The 16,471-nt window shown below is 36.7% G+C and overlaps 1 protein-coding gene across 1 annotated transcript in view; it reads right to left on the minus strand.

Moving 5' to 3' along the window:
* SLC5A4 (solute carrier family 5 member 4) overlaps window positions 1-16,471 on the minus strand; it is a 56,158-nt gene that overhangs the window by 25,571 nt on the left and 14,116 nt on the right. The window contains exons 6-7 of the mRNA XM_003797457.2: window positions 15,136-15,241; window positions 7,490-7,570 (exon numbers count right to left, since the gene is read on the minus strand). Coding sequence (XP_003797505.1) covers window positions 7,490-7,570; window positions 15,136-15,241 — 187 coding nt within the window. The remainder of the gene's footprint in view (window positions 1-7,489; window positions 7,571-15,135; window positions 15,242-16,471) is intronic.

Below are 16,471 nucleotides of genomic sequence, written 5' to 3' on the forward strand. Positions count from 1 at the left end.
ATGTACACAATTATGATCTAATAAAAAAATTAAAAAAAAAGGCACAAAGACTGAAAGTAAAGGAGAGAAAATAGATATTCTATGCAAATGGAAACCAAAAGTGAGGAGAAGTAGTTGTACTTCTATCAACTAAAATAGATCTCTCTCCCACCCCCACCAGTGGTAACATAGGATTTTATTAGATAGAAAGGAATACAGAAGGAGTAAAAAGCACCTGAGCTTCTGGCAAAGGGGAAGACCCAAGTTGGAAGTCTCCCCGCTGGGTCCTATGCCTAGGCGTATATATTGTCTGGAGAATTATATTTTGGCTAGGACTTGGTATGTGGAAAAATACCTTTTCAAAGTTAATGAGTATATTAACAAATGAATGAATGCAGTCCCTCTTCTAGGGCAAGGTTATCAGGTCTTTGCAGTTTTTGTCTCAAGGAAGGGATTAGGGTATGTGCTCTCTACTCAAGGTGGAACCACTCAAAACATTTCAGGCTGCTTTGTTCATGACCCTGCTGGAACCCAGAGGGTGTGGCTTGGAAAGGGCAGCTTGTTTGTGCCTAGAGATGGGGGTCTGATTTTTGAGCAAACCTGGGCCCAGAGAATGGGTGGGTGGATCCTGTATCAAAAAGACCCCATCTTTACCAAAAATAGAAACATTACCTAGGCATGGTGATGTTTACCTGAAGTCTCAGCTTCTTGGGAGGATGAGCCAGGAGAATTTTTTGAGCCTAGGAATTTGAGGTTGCAATGAGGCTAGGACCAGATCTCTGCACTCTAATCTGGGGTGACAAGAGTGAGACCCTGTCTTACAAAAAGAAAAAAACAAAAATAAAAACAAACACAAACAAACAGAAAAACCCCAAAAACTTATTTCTTAAAAAAATGTTAATGTAATGATTATGTGAGCGAGAAGCAACTTTTAATCTTTTTGCTATTGGAGGCTATTGCCTTGATGTTGGGATTGCTGGGGCAATTTCCAACAATAAAATTTGTTACATCAATTAATTCTTCCCTTCATGAAGAATTTCCCTGTAGCTTGTGATGTTGTTGATAACATTTTATAGTAGAATGTCCTCCAAAACTGAGGGCAATCCTCTCAAATCTTGCCACTGCTTTATCAGTTAAATTTATCAAATATTCTAAATCCTTCATTGTAATTTCAACAATGTTCACAGCATCCTTACCAGGAATACATTCCATCTCAAGAAATCACTTCCATTGTTCATCAGTAAGAATCATCCTCATCTGTTTAAATTTTATGGAAGATTGCAGCCATGCAGTCACATTATTGGGCTCCAGTTCTGATTCTAGTTCTCTGGCTATTTGAACCACATCTGTAGTTATTTCCTCCACTGAAGTCTTAAATCCCTGAGAATCATCTGAGAGGGTTGGAACCAACTTCTTTCAAACTCCTTTTAATGTTGATATTTTGACCGCCTCCCAGGGATCACAAGTGTTCTTAATTAAATCTAGAATGGTGATATAATTTACCATTGCACTTTAGTGCTGTGGACACAGCTTCTTTCTTTAAATCTTATAAACTGACCATTGGTAGCTTCTTACTTTTCTTCTACAGCTTCCTCAACACCCTCAACCTTCATAAAATTAAAGAAAAGTAGGGCCTTGCTTTAGACTAGGCTTTGGCTTAAGAGAATATTGTGGTTGGTCTGATTTTTATTCAGATTACTCAAACTTTCTTCATATCAACTGTAAGGCTGTTTCACCTTCTTATCACCATATGTTCATTGCAGTACCATTTTTCATTAATTTCAAGAACTTTTCCCTTACATTCCCAACTTGGCTAAGTGTTTGACACAAGAGACCTAACTTTAAGCTTACCTCAGCTTTCAACAGTGCCTTAATCACTAAACTTAATCCTTTCTAGTATCTGATTTAAAATGAAACACACATGACTCTTCCTTTCACTGGAACAATTAAAGGCCACTGAAGGCTTATTAATTGACTAAATTTCCATACTGTTGTGCCTCAGAGAATAAGGAAGCAGATTAATTAACTGAGTGTGCACCACATCTTCTACAAAACTGCTGATTCATGAAGAGGCCTCCTAGCATCACTTAAAGAAAACCTTACACCAGCATCAGTGCATAGCTTCCAAAGGGGACTGAGTACTTTGAAGATGATTGTAATGATATTCCAGCAATGAGGTATGTAGCACTTTTTCTAAGATTAGTTTACAACTTTAATTGTTCAACCTTATATAAAGAAAACGATACTCTGTAATTCTGCTGCAAAGCTTATAGGCGTCCCTGTACTTCTTCCATTACTTGTTGTGGCAGTAAATATTGGGCTAGATGCAATAATATTCATCTCTGCTATAAGAACACTTGTAGGCATGGCAGCACATCCCATGTAGAGAATGTGGGGCTAGAGATGGTGCAGTTTCTGCTGTTGCAGCCTGGGACGCACTTGGAAAGGGGTGATGGGGCAGAAAGTATAGAAAGTGCAGAAAGAGAAGAGGTGACTGGGCTGTGTGTGTTGGGGTGTGCAAGATGGTGCAAGCATGACTTTCTTGGTGGGGTGGGGTTTGTGGAGACTGAGGAAGTAAAACAGATCTTAAATAAAAGGAACAATAAGAAAAGACAAAGACAAATAAAGTCATCCTACAGTGATAAAGAGATCAATTCAGCAAGAGCATATAAGAACCCTAAATATATGTACCTGAAATCAGAGCTCTCAGATTCACAAAACAATATTACCAGACTTAAAGAAAGAGACAGATAGCATCACAATAATTGTGGGGGATTAAAAAATCTCACAGCACTAGAAAGGTCATCTAGATATAAAAATAACAAAAAACAATGGGCTTATATTGGGCTTTAGACAAATGAGCTTAATATACATTTACAGAATTTTGTACAAAGTAACTATAGAATATACATTATTTTCATTAGGACTGAAATATTCTCCAGGATAGACCTTATATTACAGACAAGTCTTAATTAATTAAAAAAATTGAAATCATATCAAGTTATCTTCTCAGACCACAGGGAAATCATGCTAGAAATCAATAAAAAGAGGAACTTCAAAATATACAAGTACATGTAAAGTAAACAACATGCTCCTGAACAATGCTGCATCTATGAAAAAAATTAAGATGAAAATTAGAAAAAGAATCAAAATGAATAAAAATGGAAACAAAACATACCCAAACCCATGATATATAGAAAAAACAGTTCTAAGACAGAAGTTTATAGCATTAAATGCCTATGTCAAAAAAGTAGAAAGACTGCAAATTAACAACCTGACATTGTACCTTAAGGAAGTAGAGTAACCAAACCCAGGATTAACAGAAGAAAAGAAACAATAAAGATCAGAAAAAAGCAAATGCATAGAGACCCCCCTCAAAAACTCCAAAATAAAGAATCAAAAAAGAGTTAGTTCTTCAAAAGGAAAAGCAAAATTGATACACTACTAGCTAGACTAACCAAGAAAATAAGAAAGAAAATCAAAATAAACATAATCAGAAATGAAAAAGGAGATATTATGACTAATGCCTAGAAAAGAAAGATCATCAGAGACCATTATGAACAACTATACCACATAAAGTAGAAAACCCAGAGGAAATGGACAAATTCCTGGAAACATACAACTTTCTGAAGTTGAACCAGGAAGAAATAGAACTCCTGTGCAGACTTATAATGAGTAGTGAGACTGAATTAGTAATAAAACTCTCCCCTTCCAAGCAAGCCCAGGACAAGATTGATTTACAGCTGAATTCTACCAAACGTGTGTGTGGGGGGAGAAGAACAATACTGATTCTCCTAAATTTTTTGCAAAAAATTAAGGATGAATTCTCCCTAATTCATGCTATATCAAAACCAGACAAAGACAATAAAAAACTATGGACCAATATCTCTAATGAATGTAGATGTAAAATTCCTCATCAATATATTAGCAGCTCTAACCCAATGGCACATCAAAAAGATAATACATTGGCTTGGCACCTGTGGCTCAAGCAGCTAAGGGGCCAGCCACATACACCAGAGCTGGTGGGTTTGAATGTAGTCTGGGCCTGCCAAATGACAATGATAATTGGAACCAAAAATAAAAAAAATAGCCGGGTCTTGTGGCGGGCGCCTGTGGTCTCAGCTACTTGGGAGGCTGAGGCAAGAGAATTGCTTTAGTCCAGGAGTTTGAGATTGCTGTGAGCTGTGATGCCACAGCACTCTACCCAGGGGGACAGCTTAAGGCTCTGTCTCAAAAAAAAAAAAAAAAAAAAAAGATAATACATCATGATAAGTGAGTTTTATGCCAGGGATGCAAAGACTGTTCAACACATACAAATCAATAAGTATGAAACATCACACAAATATTATTAAGGACAAAAACCATATGATCATCTTTATAGATGCAGAAAAAACATTTGATAAAATTCTCCATTCCTTCATGATAAAAATCCTAAACAAACAAGTCACTAAAAGAATACACCTCAAAATAATAAAGACCACATGTGACAAACCCACACCTAGTACCACACTTAAGAAGGAGAAGTTGAAAACATTCCCCCTATGAACTGGGATAACACAAGGATGCCTACTTTCACCACTATTATTCAACATAGTATTGGAAGTCCTCATTAAAGTAATGAGAAAAAAATGAAAGACATCTGAATTGGAAAAGAGGAAGTCAAATTAGTCTTGCCTGCTGATGATATATGATCTTATATCTGAAAAACTTTAAAGACTCCACCAAAAACTCTTAGATTTGATAAATGAATTCGGTAAAGTTTCAGGATAAAAAATCAATGTAGCATTTCTATAATGATCTGGTAAGAACCAAATCAAGAAGGTAATCTCATTTACAATAATTGCAAAAAAAAAAAATACTGAAGAATATATTTAACCAAGGAAGTAAAAGTTCTCTACCAAGAAAACTACAAAATAATGATGAAAGAATTTATAAAAGATACAAACAAATGAGAAAGCATTCCTTGCTCAAGGATCAGAAGAATTAATATTGTTAAAATTACCATACTGTCTAAAGCAATTTACAGATTTAGTGCAATCCCTATTAAAATATCAGCATCATTTTCAACAGAATCAGAAAAAAATTATAAAGTTCATATAGAACCAAAAAAGAGGACAAATAGCCATAACAATCTTGAGTAAAAAGAATAAACCTGGAGGCATCATCTTTCCTGACTTCAAATTATACTACATGGCTGTAGTAACCAATGGTAACCATTTACACTGTGGTACAGGTTTAAATCAATGGAACAGATTTGAGAACCCAGAGATGAATCCACATACCTACAGCCAACAGATCTTTGATGAAGTCAACAAGAGTATACACTGGGGGAAGGACATCCCTTTTAATAAGTAATGTTGGGAAAACTAAATTGCCATACACAGAATAATGAAACCTGATATCTCTCCCTCACCATATAAAAAAATCATCTCAAGATGGTTTGAAGACTTGACTGTAAAAGTTGAAACTATAAAAATACTAGAAGAAAACCTAGGAAAACTCTCCTGAACATTGGTCTATATGCAAAGAATTCATGACTAAGACCTCAAAAGCACAGGCAACAAAAATAAAAATAAACAAATGGAACGTAATTAAATTCCAAAGTTTCTGTACAGTGAAAGAAATCAACAGAATGAACAAAGAACCTGCAGAATGGGAGAAAATATTTGCAAACTATACGTCTGACATGGGACTAACATCTAGAATTTACATGGAATTTGAACAACTCAACAACAACAACAACAATAACAACAACAATGACCCAATTAACCCCTTGAAAATATGGGCTGAGTATATGAATAGGTATTTTCAAAAGAAGATAAACCAATGTTCCACAAACATATAAAAAAATTTTCAACATTACTAATCATCAGAGCAATGCAAATTAAAACCACAAGATATAATCCCACACTAACCAAAATGTCTATTATTAAAAAGACAAAAATAACAGATCTTGGTGAGGATGCAGAGAAAATGAAACTCATACATTGTTGGGATATAAATTAGTACAACTATGGAAAATGGTATGGAGAATATTCAAATAGCCAAAACTAGAACTACTACATGATTCAGTGATCCCACTTCCAGGCATCTACTCAAAGGAAAAGAAATCGATATGTAAAAAGGATACCTGCAACCATACATTTATTGCAGCAGTATTCACAATAACAAAGGTATAGAATCAACCTAAGTGTCCATCTGTAGATGACTTCATAAAGAAAATATGGTATTCATACACAATGGAATATTATTCAGCCATAAACGGAATGAAATTGTGTCTTTTGCAGAAATATGGATGGAACTGGAGGTCATTATGTCAAGTGAAACAACTCAGACACAGAGACAAATGTTGCATATTCTTGCTTACAAGTGGCAGATAAATAATGTGTACACATGGAAGCAGAGTGTAGAACAATGGACAGTAGAGACTCAAAGTGATGGGGAAAATGGGGTGGGGTGATCTTGGGGACAGTGTGTTTTGCTTCAGTTGTGTATGAACTGGAGGTCCTGACTTCGCCACAAGGCAATAGATCAATGTACCAAAAATGCACTTGTACCCCATGTATATATGGAAATAAAAAATAAATGAGAAGAAACAGAAAGTACACAATGAATTGGTACTAGCAGTTACCCCCAGAGTAGCACTGTGCAATAGAAGCTTTCTGCAATTACAGAACCATCCCATGTCTGCACTATCCAATATGGTAGCTACTAGCCATGTATTGACTCCTGAAATATGACTAGGTGAATGAGAAACTGAATTTTTAATTTTAATTTAAGTATTTACATGTGGCTAGTGTCATCCATATTGTGCTGACATCACCAACTATCATTGTGGATTTTTGTGTTTGTATTTTCAGGCTTTGCTCCCCATATCTTCAAGCTCTGGGATTAGGTGCATGTATATTCAGGATTGTTGTATACAGCATAGCTTAAGTGTGTGGAGCATAGTGGCTATAGGACAGGAAAGAGGCATCTATTGTCATCCTATATCTATTTTACTGTGTGGATGATTTCCTATGCAAAGATGTAATAAGGAAAACTGAAACTACATTTGCATATTCTGATAACAGACTGAGTAACGTATTTTAATGGATTTCCAACCAAAACAGTAAAAATGAGGTTAATATTTATTTTGTTAATATTTCCTAATATTCTCCATTTCATGAAAATTATACATAAATGAAAGGTTTCTAGGCTTTGAATCCAATGTACCAATATTTATGTGAAATTATCAACCCAATGGTCCTGATTTACTCTGTTCTGAATGTAAAAAAATTGTTAAACAAGATAATTTACCAAGCCAATCATTTTTTTAAAGGAAGTAAAGTTGTTCCCTCATTTCCTCATGTTGAAATAAAGAAAGTCAAGTAGACATTTCAGTGATGGGAATTATACAAATGTTTAGAAAATGTGGCCAGGTAGACCTGAGAGGCAGGCAAACAGACTAAACAGGAACAAATCCCATGATTTCTGGCCCTTGGGAAGTACACACACTGTCTTCACTTACCAAATCCCATGAGAATAAAAGATCCAATCAACATAATGAAGGTCTGGAGGGTGTCTGTATAAATCACTGAGGCCAAGCCCCCTGTTGAGAGAAAAAAACCCCCAGGGCATTTTATAGAGGTGTACCCACGTATTTGCCTTCATCTTTGGGTTCTCTACACCCAAATCCTGGAAATGACTCAACAGGAAACACATCAAAAGTTCTGGGCTGAGCCTCAAACTTGTTTTGGCATCATAATCTCCTTAGTATTTGTGTCTTTCATTGGTTCTCCTATTTCCCTTGCCTTTCACTGATTCAGAGTTTCTATGAATGATAAAGAAATTCCATCATTAGGTGAGTTTCTGACTACTAGGGAGGGAAAAAGCAAAACATGAATACCACTAAATTTTCCTGAGCCATCTCTCAATTCATTCCCATTTAGAACAGTATACCTGCTCTAAAAAATCCTAGCAAAACTGCTTCTGCTTTAGTGTTGGAATCTATTACTGTTTTATTAATTCAATACTGGGTATAGTAATCAACTGGTATTTTGCTACAATATTGTATAAAGACACTTCAAATTTCTCTTTCAATCCTAGGCTCACTAAACTCTCAGTCAACAATATATTTCCTTTATGAGAGTGTCATGAGGAAACAAGGCCAATCCTAAAAACAGGGTACTCATGCACCTATGCCTGTCACAAGTAAGTATTCCAACTGGGACTTTCCAGTTAAGCCACTTCTCTGAACACCTTCTCTTAGCAACAGCCAGTACCACCAGTGATCAAGTGCCACTCCTTGCAATAAGCCCCTGTACCCAGTGGTCTTTGTTTCAAGACCACTTATGTGGACTCTCCCTCTTTATCTTTGAAAGTTTCTCCTTGCTCCAACCCCATCAGGATTGCCTATGGGCACCACAGCATACTTATCTTAGATTGCAATCTGTTGCTGTTCCTGAATAAACTCTTAGAGAGTCAGCCCATTTATTTTAGGCTTGCAGTTCAATGTATGAAAATGGCTCTAGAATTGTTTTGAGTGTTCTAGCTGTTTTATTTATTTATTCATTACTTGGGATTCATTGAGGATACAAAGAATTAGGTTATACTGATTGCATTTGTTAGATAAAGTTCTTCATATAATTGTGTCCCACCCCCAAGAAGTGTGCCACACACCGTGACTCCCCATTCTCCCCTCTACTGGCTCCCTCATTCCCATACCCTTCCCTTGAATTAGCTCATCTACTGCTTTCATATTAGAATTGAGTACACAGGATTCTTGTGTCTCCATTTTTGTGATGCTTTACTAATGTGTTCCAACTCAATCCAGGTTTTTTTTTTTTTTTCCAGTTTTTGTGCAGGGCTAGGTTTGAACCCGCCATCTCTGGCATATGGGGCCGGCACCCTATTCCTTTGAGCCACAGGTGCCATCCAGTATCCATCCTTTTTAATGGCTGAATAGTAATCCATGGTAAAAATACACTGCAGCTTGTTAATCCATTCCTGGGTTGGTAGGTATTTAGGCTATTTCCACATTTTGGTGATTGTAAATTGAGCTATAATGAACAGTCTAGTGCAAATGTCCTTATGATAAAATGATTTTTTGTCTTCTGGGTAGATGCTCAGAAATGGGATAGCAGGATCCAATGGGAGGTCTAATTTGAGTTCTTTGGAGATTCTCCATACTTCCAAAAATGTTTTACTAGTTTGCAGTCCCACCAGCAGTGTAAAAGTGTGCCCTTCTCTCCACATACACACTAGTATCTGCAGCTTTGAGACTTTGTGATGTGGATCATTCTCCCTGGAATTAGGTGATATCTCAGGGTAGTTTTGATTTGCATTTCTGTGATGATTAGGGACATTGAGTATTTTTTCATATGTTTGTTAGCCATTCATCTGTCTTCTTCAGAGAAGGTTCTATTCATGTCTTTTGCCCAGTGGTCTATGATATTGTTGGGTCTTTTTTTTTTTGTTGGATTAATTTGAGTTCTCTATAGATCCTAGCTATCAAGCTTTTGCCTGATTCATAATATGCAAATATATTTTCTCATTCTGAAGGTTGTTTGCTTTGGTTGTTGTCTCCTTAGCTGTACAGAAGTTTTCAGTTTAATTAAGTTTAATTAATTGTTTATTTTTTGTGTTGTTGCAGTTGCCACAGAAGTCTTCTTCTTAATATCTTTCCCCAGTTCGATATCTTCAAGTGTTTTTCCCAAACTTTTTTTGAAGGTTTTATTTTTTCATACCTTAGATTTAAACCTTTTATCCATCTTGAATCAATTTTTGTAAGTGGTGAGAGGTATGGGTCCAGTTTCAGGCTTTTACATGTGATTATCCAGTTCTCCCAATGCCATTTATTGAATAGGGATTCTTTTCCCAAGTGTTTGTTCTTGTTTGGTTTATCAACGATCATGTGGCTGTAAGATGTTAGTTTCATCTGATGGTTTTATATTTGGTTCCAAATATCAATATCTCTACTTTTGTGCCAATACCATGCTGTTTTGATCACTATGGCCTTGTAGTATAGCTGAAAGTCTGGTAGGGTGATACCCCGGCTTTGTTTTTATTTTTATAGAATTGCCTTGGCTATACAGGGTTTCTTCTGATTCTATAAAAAATAAAAAATTATTTTTTCTAAATATTGAAAGTATGATGATGGTATTTTAATGGGAATTGCATTGAATCTGTAGATTGCTTTGGGAAGTATGGACATTTTCACAATGTTGATTCTTCCCAGCCATGATTATGGTATGTTCTTCCATTTCTTCTGCTATTTCTTTTCTTAGAGTTTTGTAATTTTATTTGTAGAGGTCCTTCACCTCTTTTGTTATGTTTATTCCTAGGTATTTCATATTTTTTGAAGCTACTGTGAAGAGAATTGTGTCCTTAATTAGCTTCTCATCTTGGCTGTTGTTGGCATATACGAAGGCTACTGATTTGTGGATATTGATTTTGTATCCTGATACATTGCCCTATTTTTTGATCACTTCCAGGAGTCTTGCAGTTGAGTCTTTGAGGGCTCTCCAAGTATAAGTTCATACTGTTGGCAAAGAGGAAGTGTTTGACCTCCTCTGCATCCATTTGGATGCCCTTTATTTCCTTGTCTTGCCTGATTGTATTGGCTAGAACTTCCAGCATTATGTTGAATAGTAGTGGTGATGGAGGACAACCTTGTCTAGTTCCAGTTCTAAGTGGAAAAGCTTTAAGTTTCACTCCATTCAGTATAATATTAGCTATGGGTTTGTTGTAGATGGCTTCAATCAGATTAAGAAATGTGCCACCTATGCCTACACTCTTGTGTTCTAATTAGAAAAGGAAGCTAAATTTTTCTGAATGCTTTTTATGCATGTATTGAGAGGATCACATGGTCTTTGTTTTTCCTTCTGTTGATATGGTGAATTACGTTTATGGACTTGTTTATTTTAAATCAACCTTGCATCCTAGGGATCCTTGATCATGACGAAAGTTTTTTTTTAATGTGTAGCTGTGATGTATTGGCTAGGATTTTATTGAGTATTTTTGCATCTATATTCATTAGTGAAATTGGTCTGAAATTTTCCTTTTTAACTGGGTCTTTTCCTGATTTTGGTATCAGGGTGATATTTGCTTCATAGGACATGTTGGGGAAGATTCTTTCCTTCTCAATTTTTTAGAATAATTTCTGCCAAATGGGAATAAGCTTTTCTTTGAAGGTTTGATAGACTTCTGATATGAAGCTATCTGGACCAGGGCATTTTTTGGTTAGGAGATTTTTTTTTTATTGTTTCTTTGATCTCAGTTCTTGAAATTGGTCTCTTCAAGAGATCTATTTCTTTTTGATTAAGTCTAGGGAGAGGATGTGATTCCAGGTATTGATCCACTTTCTCCATATTGTCAAATTTCTGGGCATAGAGTTTCTTGAAGTACTCAGAGATGATCTCTTGTATCTCTGTGGCATCTGTAGTTATTTTCCCTTTATCACTTCTGATTGAGGTTATTAGAGATTTTACTTTTCTGTTTCTATTTAATCTGGTCAAAGGTTTATCAATATTATTTATTTTTTTTAAAAGTCAGCTTTTGGTTTCATTAATTTTCTGAATGATTCTTTTGTTTTTCAATTTCATTAATCTCTGATTTAATTTTGGTTATTTATTTTCTTCTGCTGGGTTTGATATTAGGTTTTTCTTCTTTCTTCAGTTCCGTAAGACAGTTAATGAGTTTGTTGATATGCTTTCTTTCTTTTTTTCAAATGTAGGCATCTAATGTGATAAATTTCCCTCTTAAGACTGATTTTGCTATATCCCACAGGTTTTAGTAATTTATATCTTCATTGTTGTTATGTTTAAGGAGTTTAACTATTTTCTCTTTTATCTCTTCCTGAACCCAACTATTATTAAGTATAAGGTTGTTTAATTTTTAAGTCTTTGTGTGAGGATTGCTATTTTTGTTTGAGTTGAGTTCCATCTTTATTGCCCTGTGGTCTGCGAAGATACAAGGTATAATTTCTATTCTTTTAATTTTGGTAATGTTTGATTTGTATTTTAGGATGTGGTCTGTTTTAGAGTATGTACCATGGCTGATGAGAAAAATATATATTCTTTAGCTTTGGGATGGTGTGTTCTGTGTATGTCTATTAATCTCATTTATTCTAGGGTCATATTTAAGTCCTTTGTATCCTTCTTTAGTTTCTGTTTAGAGGATCTATCCAGTTCTGTTAGAGGGGTGTTAAAGTCCCTGGCTATTATGGTGTTATGAGATATCATATTGCTCAGACCCATCAAGATCTGTTTCATAAATGTGGGAGCATTTAAGTTGGGTGCATAAATATTTAGAATTGAAATGTCTTTGTGTTGTGTTGTTCCTTTGACCAGTAATAAGTTTCCATCTTTGTCTTTCTTAACTTTAGTTGCTTTAAATATGCTTGTATCTGAAAATAAGATTGCAACTCCTCCTTTCTTCTTATTTCCATTTTCTTGAAATATTATTTTCCATCCCTTAACCCTGAGACTAGATTTGTCCCTCAAGGCTAGGTGTGTCTCCTGGAGAGAGCATGTGAGTGGCTTGTGCTATTTTATTCAATCAGTCAGCTTGTGCCTCTTCTTTGGTGAATTCAGTCCATTGACATTTATTGAAAGAATTAGTAAGTGTGATGGAGTTCTATTATCTTATTTTATGAAAGTCCATTGTGTAGTTTTATCCTTCGTGCCATTATGGAAGCTATAGCCTGTGGGTGTTTACTTTGCTGGTAGTCCATTGTGATGATCAGTGTTGAGAATAGGTCTAAGTATTTCCAGTAGAGCTGTTTATATCCTCAGTGCTTGTATATCAGCAAAATATTTGATTTCTCCATCAACTTTAAAGCTTAGTTTAGCAGGATACAAAATTCTGGGATGAAAGTTGTTTGTTTAAGAATGTTGAAGATGGATGACCATGATCTTCTGGCTTGGAAAGTTTTAGTTGAAAAGTCTACTGTTGTCTTAATGACTCTGCCTCCGTAGGTCTGTTGGCACTTACTCCTGGCTGCTTGGAGATTTTTTTCTTTCATCTTGATTTTGGATAGGTTCATTACAATGTGTTTTAGAGAAGTTCTGTTTGAGTTGAGATGACCAAGGCATGATATCCATCTGAAAGGAGTGTTTCAGGGTCTTTAGTAAAGCTTGGGAAGTTTCATTTATGATAGTCTCTAGTAGTGCTTCTGTTCCTTTGGGAAAATCTTTTTCCCCTTTAGGAATCCCTATTATTCATATGTTTGAATGCTTCATGGAGTCTTGTAGTTCTCTAAGTACCTGTTCTGCTTTCTCTCTCTTCTTTTCTGCCTCTTTAACTACATGAGTTTACTCAAAAACTTTATCCTCTAGCTCTGAGGATTTTTTCTTCTCCATGATTTGACCTATTTATGATACTTTCTACTGCATCTTTACTTTCTGATCATCTCCTTCATTCCCTTAAGCTGTGCCATATCTTTTCTTTATTCTACATATCTTTCGTCTGACTTTTGGTTCTGTATTTCCATTTTCTTGTCCATTCCTTTTATTGTCTTTATCACCCATATTTTAAATCCCCTTTCTGTCAACTCCATTAATTCTTTATAGATGGAGTCATCTGCAATAGCTGCCTCATGGTCCCTTGGGAGAGTTGCTCTGTTTTGGTTTTTTATGTTGTCTGAATTTTTCTGTTGTTTCCTCCTCATGTGTTCTTTTTTCTTGTTCACCTCCTTTTCCTCCTCGATTCCTCCTTCGCTTCAAATTACCTTGTCTCAGTGCTTAGGTCCTGAAGTGGCCTCAGCCGAACAAAGCCAAACTCTTCCTCATGGCCAAAAAAACAGGAGTCCTTGCTCTTGATGAGAATATGTTACAATACGTTTCCAGGACACCAGGTGGTGCTGTGGTTTCCTTAGGAGGCAGACAACACAGCCAGCAACCTCTATGGTCTTTATTCCAAACTTAGTTGCGTGATTGCCTGATTGTTTCCTCAGCATTCAGATCCTGTCAGGTTGGGATCTTAAGGCTCAGAAGACTCTTTCAGGTGCAGGTCTCACAGTGCCCCCTGACTCCAGTTCCCATGAGGTGAAGGAGTCCTTCAGCCTGTCCCAAGAATGGAGGTGTGATCCCAGAAGGTGGAATTAAAATGGCTATGGTTTAAATCCTTGCTAAGACCTTCTGATGACCTTCCCACAGTGGCAGCCCCTGTTCACTGAGACTTTCTTGGTATGGCTGCCTCACCAGCTCCCAAACCTATGGCAAAACCACTCCAACTGGTATTCAAATCTGGTTGATGTTTAATGTTTGAGTCTGCCCACTCTTCTAAACTTTCCACTCAATGCATAGCTTCCCTCAACACCTGAAAGCTCTAGAAAAGCTTCCTTCTGTCCTGGACCTCTGTGGTGGGCCACCTGATCCCAGTGGGTCTCAATCACTTGCCTAATTCATCAGATTTCCGCCACTCTGGATCATGTGCTGTATCCAGCTCACCACCTCCTAACTGTGCTCCCTGAGTTACAACTCTGGGTAAGTTCCCCTCACTAGGTATGGCCGAGTTCTCTCTCTTTCCCCAGTTATTCTAAGAGAGTTCAGCTGAATGATCCTTCTGGTACACCATCTTGCTCTGCCCCCTTCTAGCTGTTACTTTTCATTTATGTTTCTCAACTCAACTGATGTAGTTTATTGGGTAAGTTAGTATGCATGAGACACTGCACTGACATATCTGGTTTGTGAGAGCCTGTTTGGACTATTGTTGCACACTTTCTCCCTACTACCAACCCACTGCTCTGGTTCTTCTACCCTGACTGGGCCATTCCCAGCCCTAGGCCACTCCATGGCATCCTGTGTTCATTTGAACATTACCTTGCATTTTCCAGTGCCATATCTGAGCTGCTATTTCATGCAGCCTTCCATATGGATGTTATGCTGAATTCTAAATGCCAATCTGGGCATGAAACACAGAACTGAAGTAAATCATCAGTTCCCCATCCCATCTGCCACATCATTTTCCTCCATTGAGGTGCTCCCATCTGATAAGGAGGATTCTTTTTTACTTGCTCTAGCTGTGCTTCTGGTGCTGTGCCAGTATTTCACAGTGGGAACGAAACGGTGTCCTTACCTTGACAATGACAAGGCTAACATGAGGTAGTTAATGGTAGGTGGGGTGAGATTAGCAGGAGGCAGCATAACTGAACAAAATATGCAAAAGACTTACCAGTAATGGTGTAAACAGCAGTAATAGCCAAGAGGATGAAGATAGCCAGGTAAAGGTCCAATCCCAAGGCCACCTTGATGAAGATGGCTCCAGAAAATATGTCTGACTGAAAAGAGAATAGTCAGCATGGGAAAGAAACACACATTTCAGGCCACTGGCTTCTCTGGTCACTCTTTTTCTTCCTTCCACTCCTTCTTTTTCTGGTAGACACCTACTTGTCCTTCAAGACTCCACTTAGATGTCCCTACAACAATACCTTCCAGTAAAGCCTCAACAATGATTTTTACTCCCTCTTCTATATCTGTGGGTAATAAATATCTTATAGAGATGGGTTGTAATTGGAGGTGTTTGTGTGAACTCATAATTTCTAAAAATATAGGTCTGTAGGTGTATAGTAGCACCAGAATATATACATGTGTGTGCATATATGCATGTACATTTATATGTGTGCATATATACCTATATTTCCTAATTCTGTCTATTGAAAGGGCCAAGAAAAAAGACAACCCAATGAGGACACTTAGCATCTAGTTTTTGGTCTCCAATACTCTCCTCCACTTAATGGAGCCAGGGATCTCTCAGAAAAATGGATGATTCCAGGCCCAGAACAAAGTTGGTACAAGATGAGTCTGGAACAGATTGTTATGACAAGATTTAAGAAATCGCTCAACAAAAGGATGGGAGCATTTCACTTTCTTTATATAGGAGCCAGTTCAAGGAGTTCCCACAGGCCATATCTGGCACACTATGAATATCAAGATAATTATATGTAATATTCATTTGTAAACCAATAATGAATAGGAATTTATAAGTCCATATCAATGATAGACAGAGAAAAATGGAAGACTTTTGCCTTTAGTATATGCTGAGTGGTAACTATGGAGGGAATGCAAGAATTGGAAAATTGTCATTTGGCAACCATTATAGTAAAGACCAGATCAGGTAAAATCACCTATGAATGTTAACTAATGCAAAATTTTGAAGAGGAATGGATTTTTAAATAATTTCAACTATCTCATCACAGGTTGCTTATTAGTTACAGGCAAAAAGTAAAACAGTAAACATACAGTGAAAGAATTGGATAAAAACTTGACCAGAAGATCAAAATTAACGTTGCCATTAATGTTAATGGCAATGGACTCCAACAGGCTACTTTTTAATAGGACAGAATATCACTTATGTAGTATTCTAGCCAAGAATGCATAATGTGACTCCAGCCATGAGGAAATATCAGACAAATATGAAATGAAGACTGTTACAGCAAGAAAGAGTGGGATATGCTTGCTATTCTTCAAAACATTAATATCATTAAAGACAACAAAAGGGTGTGGAAATG

The sequence above is a fragment of the Otolemur garnettii genome, unplaced genomic scaffold (genome assembly GCF_000181295.1).
Source record: "Otolemur garnettii isolate 467f Iridium unplaced genomic scaffold, OtoGar3 scaffold00116, whole genome shotgun sequence".
Lineage (NCBI taxonomy): Eukaryota > Metazoa > Chordata > Mammalia > Primates > Galagidae > Otolemur > Otolemur garnettii.